Below are 13,751 nucleotides of genomic sequence, written 5' to 3' on the forward strand. Positions count from 1 at the left end.
CTATGTATGAATTTCTTTCCATAGTTTTGATTTGTTTAACACTTTTTTGGTCACTGCATAATTCCATTTGTGTTATTTCATAGTTTTGATGTCTTTACTATTACTCTAAAATGTGAAAAATAGTAAAAATAAAGGAAAATGTGTGTGTCCAAACTTTTGACTGGTAGTGTACATCTTAACTGTATGTTTGTGTATTTTGTGTATTGATGTTGACGTGAATAAATGATCCAAATGTGTATGTGTGCTTGCGTGTGTACATATTTGTTTGCATGTACTGTATGTCTGTGTGTGTGTGTGTGTGTGTGTACCTGGTGGAGGGGGTGGAGGTGATGGAGCGGCGTCCCAGGGCCACCTGGTTGATGTTGTAGTAGCCAGGACTGTCCAGGTCGGCCAGGGAGAAGTTGGGGCCGGACGCTGTAGCCACTGGGGCTGAGGAAGGGACACACAAAACACAGAAACATAAAGACACATAATATCACAAATAAGAAGTGTTTCAACAAAAACACAAAACACAAAATTTCCAACAACATTAATAATCAAGCAATGAGTTTTATCATTCAGTAATCATTTACTTCATTAGTGATTGAAAGAAAATTAACTCAACAAAAACTTTATAAGTCTATTGCCCAGTATTTGAGTGATGCTGCTGTGCTATTAAGGTATTAGAATACAGTGACTCAGAGTGAGAGAGAAAGTCTAAGAGTATTAGGGATGACGGGGGAGAATGTGTTGTCTACAGAGAGATTGACAGGGGAAATTATAGCCGTGACTCACTCTGCGACACGCGGACCAGCTCGGCTACGTTCCACACCCCTGAAGTCACAAAGCAGTCCTGGAAACTCAAGTGCCCTGGGGAGAGGGAGAGAGAGACGAGCGCATGAGAGGACCGCAGGATACACACACATATACATAGATGTACAAATACACATATGGCCGCGGATGCAGCATATACCATACATGCACAAAACCGCACGTCACACGCACACACAGCTGATAAATACTATGTGTGCATACAGACACACACACACCACTGTCCGCACACACAGAGGGAGCTGAAAAACACATGTATGGAAAAGCCCGATAAAGCGGCGGTGTCATCCAGTGGGAGCATGTGTTTTCTATAAGATAGGACAGGCCTTTGGTTGGACATATCAACACAAACCTCTAGACAGGTTCTCCTGACTGTTGACAGTCCAACACACACGGCCAAATCAGGCCCAACAAGGGAGTATAATCTCCACGTAGATGACTATATAGAGTATATAGGGTGGGTATTGTGGTCTTTATGTACACATCATGCGCACACATATCAAAGCACAAACACATATAGGGGCATAATGATGCATAATGACATGTATTGATGCACAGATACACGTGTGGACATGTGCACACACACATCCTTGTACTTCTATCCTTATGAGGACCTTCCACCAAGTACATTCAATCCCTAACCTTAACTCTCACCACTACATGGCTAACCTTATGTTTTACCATAACCTGAACCTAATCCTACATCTAACCTTAACCCCAAGTCCTAACCCTAAACTAACCTAAACCTTAAACTAACCTAAACCTATTCCTAACTCTAATCTTAACCTTAAACCGTAGTCCTAACCCTAAACTAACCTAAACTTTAAGCCTTATTCTAACCTAAACCTAATTCTAACCTTTATCTTAAACCCAAGTCCTAACCCTAAACTAACCTAAACATTAAACTAACCCAAACCTATTCCTAACTCTAATCTTAACCTTAAACTGTAGTCCTAACCCTAAACTAACCTAAACTTTAAGCCTTATTCTAACCTAAAGCTAATCCCAATTCTAACCTTAAACCCAAGTCCTAAGTCCCAAAACTAACCTTCACCCTTATCCTATTATTTCGGGAAAACGACCACATTCCAAAGGTCTCAAAACTATCTAAACCTGGTTCCCACAAAGAGAGAGGTATAAGAACACACACACACATACACACACACACACCTCTATTGCTGACATCTGTAGTACTGTGGGCATCCATTGTACCATTTGATAGAGCATCTTTATCTATAATTCATGACTGCTCCGGCACTCGGCTGTATTGAAGATCTGTCAGCCTCCCCAGCTGAAGTTTGTTATGTGTGTGTGCGCACAAGTGCATACATGTGTGTGTGTGTATATGTATGTGCAAGTGTGTGCAAGAATACACGTCATTATACAGGATTATACCCTTGCATGTGTGTGTTTTTTGACATGGGCAAGTGTGTCTATTTCTGTGTGTGTGCATTTGTGGATCAGTGTGTGTGTGTGTGTGTGTGCGCTATAATGTCCACATCCATAATGTCCAGGTTTGCTTGGGTGTGTGTATATAGGATGTCCCGAGCTTCAGTGGTGAGCGAATTTAAATCCTCCCATCCTCCCCCCCATTTTTCCCTCCTCTCACTTCTTTCGTCTCTCCATCTTCAAACCTTTGCTATTATTCCCCTCCTTCCCTCCCCTCTCTCCCTCCTTCATTTCATCCCTCTGTCTCTTTCCCTCCTTTCTTCACCATCTTCTCTCCCTCTCTCTTGATCCCTCTCTCCATCTGTCCATCACTCCCTCTTGCTTTCCTCCTTCCCTTCCTTACCCCCTTCACCTCTCATTTTCCTTTCAATCTCTCCCTCCCTCCCCTTTCTTTACTTCTCCGTCTCTCTCTCTCGCTCTCTCTCCCTCCCTCCCTCTCCAGGGTTAACCACAGCGGGGACAGCACATGAGGTCAGTGCTCAGCTCGGCAGCGGCCATGTGGTTCCCATCTTCCAATAACGTCAGTGTGATTTATGAGTGGCCCGCCACAATCGCAGCACAACCCCCATGCTACGGCACCATCAGCTCTCCTTACTATAATAAACTTAGACCCAACTCTGCCGGGACACACTCGCACAGAGAGAGGCCTGTATGTAGGGGTAGTGTGTGCATGCCTGCGTGTGTGTGTGTGTGTGTCTGTGTGAGAGTGAGTGTGCATGTGCAACTAGGTTGTTTGAAAGTTCCAAAGCATGCATTTGCATGTATGCTTACTGTGCAGTATGCATGTGCATGATTTGGTTTGTGTGATTGAGGGAGGAGTGTGTATGCATACTGCATTTGGGATGGGGATTTGAATAATTATATATGCATACGTGTGTGTGTGTGTGTGCAACAATATATACTTCCTCTGTGAACTCACCATTGGGCGGGGGCTTGATGTCTGTGTCTCCTTGCTGGTTTGAGTTGTCTGATTGTCCTGATTGTTCTGTAGCACAGACAGAGAGAGACAGAGAGAGACAGAAAGAGAGGGGGGGAGAGAGAGAGAGAGAGAGAGAGAGGGAGAGAAAGAGAGAGAGAGGGGGGGAGAGAGAGAGAGAGAGATGGTTAGTCAGGAGACAGATGTCTGGACACTACCCAAGGTGAGGGGGCAGGTCGGCATCAGAAGGAACTCTTCTGAAAGTCGTTCAAAAAGGCTTTCTTTCATTCTTTCCACTGAAGAGAGGCAGAAGTAGGTCTGAGATTAAAGAAGTCTGGATATTTCCGCTCAGGTTGAACCCAAGTCATAAAATGGGGAAACAAAAGGTAAAAACTTCACTTCTGGAGTCTGTCACGGTGGGGAAATCACTTTTCCAACTTACTAGAAAAGGCTTCAAAGAAGAACTGAGATTAGAGACCCTTTTTGAGTGTTTGAACTTTGTAGGTATAAGCACAAATAGCTTCAAATGAGTGTCAGCTTTTTCCTCCCTATTGTATTTGTTCTTTCTTTTACAAACACTACTTTTCTGTCTGTATGTCTGTCTCTCAGGGAGTCCCACTTGGTGGGCACACACACACACATACACACACAGTGTTTTAGTAAAGGCCTCTGACTGTGGGGTTGGTAAAGCGGTTGAGGTCCAAAAAAAACCTCAGCTACTCTCTCTCTCCACCGTTGACTGCTAAGTTGAGGAGTAATTCTATAATGTACAACTCTGGGTTCTGGGCATTGTTTGGATTGCATCTCACGTGTCTCTTTACCTTAACTATAGGCGCAGGCAGGCAGCAAGAGGCCTGCTACAGCTAGTTTGGTTTGGCCCCGCTGGCTGCCATTCTTTTTCCACTGCGTAATGCAACCTTGTGGAGCTTTATGGTTGTATCATATATACCATTCAGGCCAATTACCCCACAGCACTGAAGCTTTAAGGCCGTCCTGGGCCAAGTCTCCCCAGCCAGAGTGTGCCCCCCCCCGCCACACCAACCCTCCAGCCATCACTAGGCCCCCCAACCCCAACTCCCTCTAAGCCCCAATCAGCATCCTAATCTTGGGTGGCACTAGTGCACAACGTGCCAGCAAACTGCTGCACTATTCACCCTCTCTGTCCGTTGCCAAAGACAAGAAAACAAAAAGAGACGAACAAAATCACCCCATCACTCTGGGTCGAAAAAGAAGAGGGAAAACACAGAGGGATAGAGTTTCTTTTTCTCGCAAACCTCTTCACTCATTCTGTGGGCTCAGAGTCCATCTCTTTCTCCCTCACTTTCTCTTTCTCCCTCAGTTCCTCTCCCTCTCTCTCTGCTTCTCTTTCTCTCTCGTGCTGTCGCTCTGTGGAATCCTGGCAGCCATCTTAGCGCTTGGCAGCCATCTTAGCTTTGGCGGTACCAATGCATTCCTGCTAGCTGACGGCACACCCACACACACACTCTCTCTCTCACACACACACACACACACACACACACACACGCTTGCAAAGCACACTCTCTCACACACACAGACCCACTGGTCTTAAAGATAAAAAGACCTACAGAGGATATGCAATGCTAATGGAGTGAAGATAAAACCACTGGGATGATTGTCTGCAATCCTGTGAGTGTCGTGTTGCCCGACCTTGTAGCACGTTATAGACAGCATATGAGTATAATGAAAAGCTATGAGAGGTAATCACAGCTGTCAGACACATTGATAAATTACGAGGGAGGATGGGAAGGGGGAACATAAGGAAATTATTGACACAAGTACACTCACGTACAAAGGCAAATAAGGTGATCTCGTAACATGAACCAAGAATAAATTAAGCCTGGGGCCTTTCTTATTGCAGCAACGCTCACCCTGACAATCCGGATCACGCATTTCACAACAAACAGAAATCTTAAAAACCTTTTAAGGCTGTATGCCATTGAAAATTCTCTCTTACCCTGTGACAGTTTCAAAGCCAAAATTCATTGCCTAGTTGTCATGACAACAGGGATGGCGCACCACAGTTAAGTCCCTAATGATGAGTGGTTATTGAAGTCTGTGTGTGCGTATGTGTTGCTGTTTGGCCTGGCAATTAGTTGGGACGAAGATAATAATATAGCCGACTGGCTTGGGCTCAATTTGTTTTGTTTAAGTCAGTCTGTTCGCCACCAAACACACTGAGGGCCTACAACAGGGCCGGATTTTATCTGTATCAGACCTATCTGCATTTTAGTTCATCCGACTCCAATGGTATTATCAACCATTAGAACATTTAAACATACCTTTTTGGCTTCCTTGGAAAAATGAGAGTAGCAACTGATCCCTACCAGTTGAATGAGGTACAGTACATGTCTGCTGTTCATGTCTGAGATTGGCTTTAAAACCAACACCAACATCTCAGTGAGGCCACCTACTGGTCTGGGGGAGCTTGAGGTGTTACAATTTAGACAATGGGAAAAGTCAGACCAAAATGAGAATAAAACCTCTTGAGTAGGGAGTCCTTATAGGTACAAAGGACCCCATCGGTTTTGTCTTATGCACGATGCCATCAGGGGCAAAATCAGAAAGCTCTACCTTTGGCTCAACCCAGAATGCTGTTTCTTCACTTGAGGTTTGAGACCCAGTGTTGTATTTTATTGTATTGCCATTGCTTGGTGGTCAGAAGGACTGGTTGAGCCCGAAACGGGGCAGCAGAAACTTAGATGTTTGGGAAGCAGGCTTGTGACCGGAAAGTTGCCGTTTCAAATCTGGGTGAAAAATGTGAAAGAGAAGTGTTCCTCCCTCCTTCAACAACTACCTTTGATATATCCTTGAGCAAGGCACTTAAGCTCCTACAGCTTCAGCTGAGCAGCTCTGTAACCAATAGAAGACAAATGTGGGGGTACTGAACAGTCTCAGGTGTGAATGTCTGTAACTGCATGAATGTGAAGCAGAGTGTTTTTGAAAAAGAGCGAGCGCGCTCCATCAACTTTCCCTAGATAAATAAAGATTAAAGAACTAGATAGCAAGAGGACTGTAAGGATGAAACCTAACCACCTAAGTACATTTGTTTCTGTCATTTGTGTACCATAATACAAAGTACTACCAAAACTATTATCCCCAATGTCACAAGGGTCTGGTGAATGAACATAACCAATTACATTTTAAACTGTGGTGAAACAATGGCAGGAGAGGAGGCCACTTAGAACTGAGATGTCGCTGTAGAGACGAATATCAACCCTGAATCTCACTATAAGGTAAAGGAACAGCCATTTGACTCCTCAGTGGGTGTGTATATGTATGTGTGTGCATGTATGTGTTTGTCTGGGAAATTGCTGGCATTTCTACATGCCCGTGTGTGTGCGTGTGTATGAATGGGTTTCTGTGTGTGGCTTCGCTGGCATGTTTACATGCATTCATGTACATTTACAGTATGTGTGTGAGTGTGTGTGTGTACACGTTGGGTGCCCAGGGGTGCTTGTAGAGGAACAAAGGTAGCATGAGCAGGGGAGAATAAATCAAAAGGAGAGGAGACGCTCTGCTCTCACTGAGAACAATGGAGAGGCTGTCTATTATTATTATTATCCCACTGCTGCTACCGCTGCTGCTCTCCAGACCACCAGCAGGGAGAAATCACTGCCAGCAGGCCTCTCATCCCACAGGCCCTACCAGCATGTACGGCATGCATGTGCATCGATACACGTGCACACCTACACCCGCACACATAAACACACACCTACACTAACACACACAGGCACGATACGCACTCTACGCACACACAAGCACACTGGCTTGTGCATATGCATACACACATACGTTTATTCACGTGTCGGTTCAAACGCATATGCATGCACACACGTACTGTATATGAATGTATGTACACATGCCTGCAAAAGCACAAACACATGCTGTTACACACACACACACACACACGTTTAAACACAGATGAACCGTGCTCATCCTTATCTCCTGTACACAGTCGCCCCAAGGCCCCCTGCACACGCCCCACCAGAGATAATACAGCACAGACACACACATACACACACATTACACTATCAAATATAACATGGTATCGCTCCAATCACACACAGTGAGTTCATTATGTTGCTAGGTCAATATACAGTCACTGCTGATATACTCCTAGAGTGTGTACACAAAAGTTAACACTGCCTATGCATTTATCACACTGCAGCTGCAGACAGAGGCTAATAACTCTCACCTAGGCTAATGTACACACACTCGAATCACACTCACTGATCACTCCATTCATCACATACACACACACACACACACACACACACACAAATACAGATGTACAGACACAAAAACAACACACCGACATGCATTCATAGAGAGCCAACCAGCCAGACAAAAAGACAAATACACGCACACACACACACAAATCATTAAGAGACACTTGAATGTAAAATTACATACACACTCTCACTCACTTAATACACGGGTGGGTACCATTGCCAGTGCTAATGGACTCATTTACCATGCGCATATTCATATACGAGTGCGCTTTGCACACACAAACAGGCACTTTTTTTTTCTCATTTACCGAGCAGCTTAGAGTGTTTGTTTGTGCATCACAGGCACACATGAGCAAACAGGCCCTCTGTAATCTAATGTGCACTAACTGGAGGGGATTTCAGACTGATGACTGACTGTAAAATCAACAGCACCAGTCCAACACCGGAGATGAACTGCAACGGCTCGGATGTTAAACCTGACGATGGCTAGTGGAAGGATGTGACTCACGCTCAGCAGTTTGCCCCATTCAGTGAGATACATTAGCCCCTGGCTTCTACACTGCAAAAAAAAACATGCACATCTTAATAAATCCTTTATTCTCATATTGGGTCTTAAAATCTTATTTTTCTTAAAAAAGGTGAAACATTCTGCCAGTGGAAAAGTGTTATTTTCTTGATACTAGTGGAATATTCTTCCTTATTCTGCCTTGTTTCAAGACATCAACGCTCAAAATTCCTTAAACGAGAAAAACTGCATTGGAAACAAATGAAATTATCTCACTCCATTAGCAGAAATTTTCACTTGTTTAGAAAAAAACAGGCCTTAAGACTGAATAGACAAAATGCCTTGTTAACACTTTTTTGCAGTGCAAATTGTTGTTTTGCTCTCAGGTGTTATCTAAAATCTATTACTAGCAAGGTAGATGCATTTAACAATTTGTGCTAATTTCACCTCCCCTCCAATCAGTCCCTTGAGTCATCCTTTCATATTCCTCTCTCTGCTTCCCTCCTCCTCTCTCTCATTCTCTCTCTGACAGACAAGGATTAGAGGCAGCTCTTTGGGAGGCTCACCCTGTTGCCCTCTGTATCTGCCTGCCCTGCAGTGGCTCAGCTCAAATGAAAAATACAAAACTTCCCCCTGACCAGATTAATACAAACAAACACAGACACACACACAGACACACACACAGACACACACACACATAGTGGGTAGATATTTTTAGCCAGAGTGGGAGGCGGGTAAAATATATACACAACAGCTGTCCAGATGTGGCTAAATGTCTCTCAGTGTGTGTGTATGTGTGTGTGTGCGTGCCTGTGTCTATCTGTGTGAGCGCCGATGGCAGAGAATGGCTGAGGGTGGCATGGGAATCATGCAATGTGCAAAAGGCTTAAGCACCACAACAAACTGCTATTCTACAGTAAGCCTCCACCACAGTGTGCCCTACTGTAACGCTACAGCACCAGAGCATTTAAACCAAACCAGCTGCTACGGTAAAGTGTGACTAGTTGAAAGCACAGCTAGGAACTAGTTCAACAGACAGCAGTGAGTATTTAAGCAGTAAGCCATTAGAGCCTGTGCTTTACATTGACTTTGAAACTGCTGAGGTGTTGTTAGGTGTGACGCAAACTAAGCAGTGGTATAAAACAGTGGTAATACACCATTTTATCAAAAAAGAATGAACGCAAACATGCAATAAATCTTTAAGCAATAATAGCCAAATGCTATTCTTGAACATGACTCAGCAAATCAGACCTAAGGACCAGAACTACCCTTTTTATAAATATGGGTGGCAGTGGTCTAGAGGTTAGAGAAGTGGGCTTGTGAATGGAAGGTCGCTGTTTGAATCCCTAACCCTGAATCTAACCCTAACTTTCGACAACTACTGCTGAGGTTCCCTTGAGCAAGGCATTTATCCTCCAGCTGCTCCAGTGGAGCTGCTCTGTGGCCGACAGCAGAAGACTGTGGCTGCGCTCTGATTTGACTGCAGCCTACAGTGCATGACCCCTGTGACCCTGTGCCTCTGTCCCCACCCTTTCTCTCCCTCATTGGCCTTGTGAGTGCCGTGTCATTTAAGGATAGCTCACCCAGATACGGTTCAGTTCACAGTCAAATGACAGGGGCCTCTTCCTCCGACTGCCTCGGAGAGGTCTGCGGACAAATATACCACTGTTCTCTCCCTCTTCATCTTCCTCTGTCTCACAACTGCCACCCTCTTTCTCTCTCTCTCTCTCTCTGTAACCCCCTTCTCTTATGCTTTTTAGTTGCCTCCTTGCCTCTCTTTTGCTGTCTCTCTCTCTCTCTCTCTCTCTCTCTCTGTGTCTATATGGGTTGTGGTGTTTAGGCGTGCAGGTCCAAACCCTGTCATTGCTGGTGGAGTGTGTGGGCAGAAGCGGCGGCTCAGTCTTAGGCTCTGGGTGAATGTGGGAGCCCAGCTGTGGTGGTGTGTCCATATATCTGAGCCCAGACATGACAGGGGGCAGCCCCGACTGGAATGCAGTGCACACGCATATAGACATACAGAAACACTGACACATACACAGACACATTTGATGGTATGCAATTAAGCACACAAACATGTTTACATACACTTGCAGACAATAGACACTCTGTAAATGATGATCATATAGAGTGGTCTCTAGTGTATATACACAGACACACACACTACTACTACTAGTGCGTCATTATTCTACTGTATGTTTGCTTAGCATCTAGGTTTACAGTATACAATGTAGTCTGTGTGCATGTTTGCATGGCAGCAAGGATGGATGTAAAGCAGAAGCCGTATCTGACTAAACACAGTGCCGTGATGGGAATATGTGAGCATTCCACATATTTGTATATACAGGAATGTTAACATATCCAGAGGCAACGCTTTCCTCCTTTAAGTGTGAGCACAGGCTAAGTGCACTGATTGACATATACACATGTAAGTGTGTGTGTATGTGTGTGAGTGTGTGTGTCAGTGGCTCACCCCCTCTTTACCCACCAACCCCCCCCACCCCCTCCGTCCCCCCCACCTCCACCCCCCCAACCCTCCACCCACCAACCTCTGGATAAAGAAACCGAACAGCCTCCCCAATTGGGTTTCGCTTAAGAGGTTTATCGGTATGTTGCTAAACATTCTGACCTTTTTTTTTAATCTTTAATGCGCTTAAAATGTTCCAAACCCTCCTAATCCCCGCGGCTATCCCACACAGATGTTCGCTCGGCTCTTTTATTGGACTTCATTTCAACCTCTTTTTTTTCCTTCTCCTCCTCCTCCTCCTCCTCCACGTCCTTCTCCTCTCCCCTCCGTTTTCACTCATCTACTTGTTTCTGATTTTCTAAAACCGCTCATCGCCGTCCGATTACCCCCCCGTGCCTCCATCTTCTATAACTGAAGCTCATTTTGACCCTGGTTTTTAAGCGATGGGTTCAACCATGGCCCCATCTCTCCACTGCTTTTGCCTCTCTCTGCCTCATATGTTTTTCTTATGTCATGTTACTGTCCATTCCTTCATTTGTCCCGGCACCTATTGCGCCCTCAGCTGTCCCGGTGGGGGATCCCTCTTTGACTTGGTCTGCCCAGGGTTTTCTTGGGACTTTTTCCTTGTATGCATCAAGGGTGTAAGGTTGCTGGTGCCGGGTAGATTAGGCTATGTAGGATAGGTAGGCTTGCCATGTTTTGCTAAAATTTGCTATTGTGTGTCTTGCTCTTTGTTTTGCTTCCTTGAGTTTGCATTACATCATTCTGTTCTATGATTGATTGTTGATCAGTTAGATCTAGTTAGGCTCATTCTCTGTATAGTCTCTTGAGATAAAGGGCTATATAAATAAGCGAACTACAACTTGAGCTTATTGGACGCTGCTGCAGTGTGTGAGGATACAGTGATGGTATATCTGGCCCATGAATGACCCCGGCTCATTGTGGACACAGTGGTGAGTGGACGCCACCACTTTCTCCACGTGTAGTCTCTCCAAATGTGTTTCATTAGATAGCACACGGTTGAGAGTAACAAGATAATAATAGGGGACGTGGTCATGAACTACATTCAACCCATCAACATTGTGGTTACATGGTGTGCCTGCTGAGCCAAGGACATCCTGAACAGCCACCTCAGCCACTATAGAGTAGACATCCAGTTTGACCATTGCTGCTGTATTTACTAATAATAGAATAGAACATTCTAGCGTGACATATTGAATTTCAGTCAGTTATTTTTGTTTACCATTTGTCACAGTATGGAAAAAGGTTCAACACTGGTCCTTCAGTTTCCCTAAAACTGACTGTCAAGTGTTACTATTCCTCATGGAAACCAAGGAGGCCAGCTAGCTTTCAGCTAGCAGTGAGCCTTGGTTTCAATGAGAGATGCTAATAATGCTAACCATACAAACAGTCTGTTTTAAGGCAAACTGAGGGACAAATGTAAAGACTTTTTGCCTCAATGTGACACATGTCTGGTGAAGAAAAAACCAAACAATGCAAAATGTCAAGATTTCCCTTCAGGAGATGAAGCCTGAATCGTTTAAGAAGTTTCACTGTCAATAAATGTGACACTGATTTGTAAAGTCATAGGATGTCTCAGCATTATTTGCATTATAAGTGAGATTTATTGATATATTATTATCCCTCTATAACCACCCAGGGATCTTAATGCTTACAAATCAAGACTGAGCTTTTCATAGGAATAACATGGGGTTTCTGTTTCGGAAGGATTTCCTGTTCAGCTACTTCTGGCACTTGCCTGGCAAGTTTATTTGGCTTCCATATCCACACCTTACTGTACCTATTAAACCAGTTTCAAATTCTGGGTAGTGAGAACAATTTTACTAGCATTATCATATTGTCAACAAAATACTACCTAAAAGGATAGTGGGCTAGACCAGTGATTCTCACCCTTTTTCATATCAAGGACACCTAATGTAGTCCACATTAGGGCCACAGACCCCCAGTTGATGGGATTTTGTCTCTCAGACCCAAATCTGAGAATATTTTTATTGTTAGATATAATTTTGTCCAAAATTTCATGACTATCTGTATTGTAGGTAGAGAGATAACAGAGAAACTATGATCAAAACAATTCTTCTACATTCTCTAATTGTGTTAACTTCTTGTAAATGAGTAATGGTGAAGTTTAACGATTCATCAGTTTGGTGGGGACCCCCTGGAACCCCCTCAAGGACCCCTGGTGGTCCCCGGACCCCATGTTGAGAACCACTGGACTAGACAATTCCCATCCCATATAATACAGTACAAAGTAAACCATTCATTCAATTCTATATAATCAATATTTGTTCCTGCTTTCATTTGGGCCTACTTCAATAGTGCATCTCGACGTAGTTCGGTGAATATCGGGTATGTAACTCCATGTGACAGCACGGCATGGGGCGATGTGATTAATTGTGAAATGTGTTTCTGTGCTGCTAGTGCTGAAGTGTGAACGTGTGGGTGCGAGACTATAAATACATTACTTGCTGCACACGGATGCGAGATTGCGTCTCGTATATGTTTATGATAGTGTATATGTGCAAAAATTTCTGTATAGCACATGTCGGGGCGCAGTTGGGAGATAAGCGTGTGAATGCGGCATCTGTGACTGACAGGCTGAGCGGCAGAGTGTGGGAGGGAGACAGTGCTCCGCATTCATACATGTGAGCATGCGTGTGCATCGGCGTGCGCGGGAAATAACGGTACGTGGGAGTACGTGCGCACGTGCGGGGAGAGTTCTATAAATTGAGAGAGATAATGCTGTATTAGGTGCACATCTGTGTATTTTTTTTTTTCCTGCATGTGTGTGAGCGTGTGCACGCGCCTGCGCAGTGTAGTGCGCGGCGGCCTGGCCCGAGCCCTGTGCCAGCAAGGAGCAGGTGTGGGGAGGCAGCCCTGCGTTGCCCGTTGCCCATCTGCGTGGCCGTCTGTGTGCCGCCTGCGCCCTCTCCGTGCCAACGCCACACAGAGCCGGGGAGCCAGGGGGCGAGAGGGGGGGCGAGACGGGGCGAAGAGGGGCCTAAAGGGAATCAACCATGGGAGAGAGAGGAGGGCAGGGGGTAGAAGAGTGGAGGGGGGGGGGGTGAAGGTGAGGGGGGGCGGCTGGCTGGCTGCCCATGTATACCCCTCTCCCTCCACCCCCCCCTCTCTTTTCTCCCTCTGGCCCGTTTCTTTTATCTTTTATCTGTGCCTATGCTGATGAGCTGTGATGTACAGGGAGAGATGGGGAGGGAGGGAGCAAGAGGGAGAGAGTGAAAGACAGAGAGACACACAGACAGAGACAAAGTCTATCTGATTTTCGCTTGTTCTCAGGCTAGTAAAGTGCATTCTGTAGAGGGGAGAGAGACTGGC

The 13,751-nt window shown here is 45.1% G+C and overlaps 1 protein-coding gene across 4 annotated transcripts in view; it reads right to left on the minus strand.

Annotated features, from left to right (window-relative positions):
• The window catches only part of nfixb (nuclear factor I/Xb), a 128,004-nt gene that overhangs the window by 24,056 nt on the left and 90,197 nt on the right, over positions 1-13,751 (minus strand). For all 4 annotated transcript variants that reach the window (XM_078284452.1, XM_078284453.1, XM_078284450.1 and 1 more), the window contains 3 exons: positions 3,179-3,244; positions 775-849; positions 309-429 (listed from right to left, as the gene is read on the minus strand). In XM_078284452.1, coding sequence (XP_078140578.1) covers positions 309-429; positions 775-849; positions 3,179-3,244 — 262 coding nt within the window. The remainder of the gene's footprint in view (positions 1-308; positions 430-774; positions 850-3,178; positions 3,245-13,751) is intronic.

The sequence above is a fragment of the Centroberyx gerrardi genome, chromosome 7 (assembly GCF_048128805.1).
Source record: "Centroberyx gerrardi isolate f3 chromosome 7, fCenGer3.hap1.cur.20231027, whole genome shotgun sequence".
Classification (NCBI taxonomy): Eukaryota; Metazoa; Chordata; class Actinopteri; order Beryciformes; family Berycidae; genus Centroberyx; species Centroberyx gerrardi.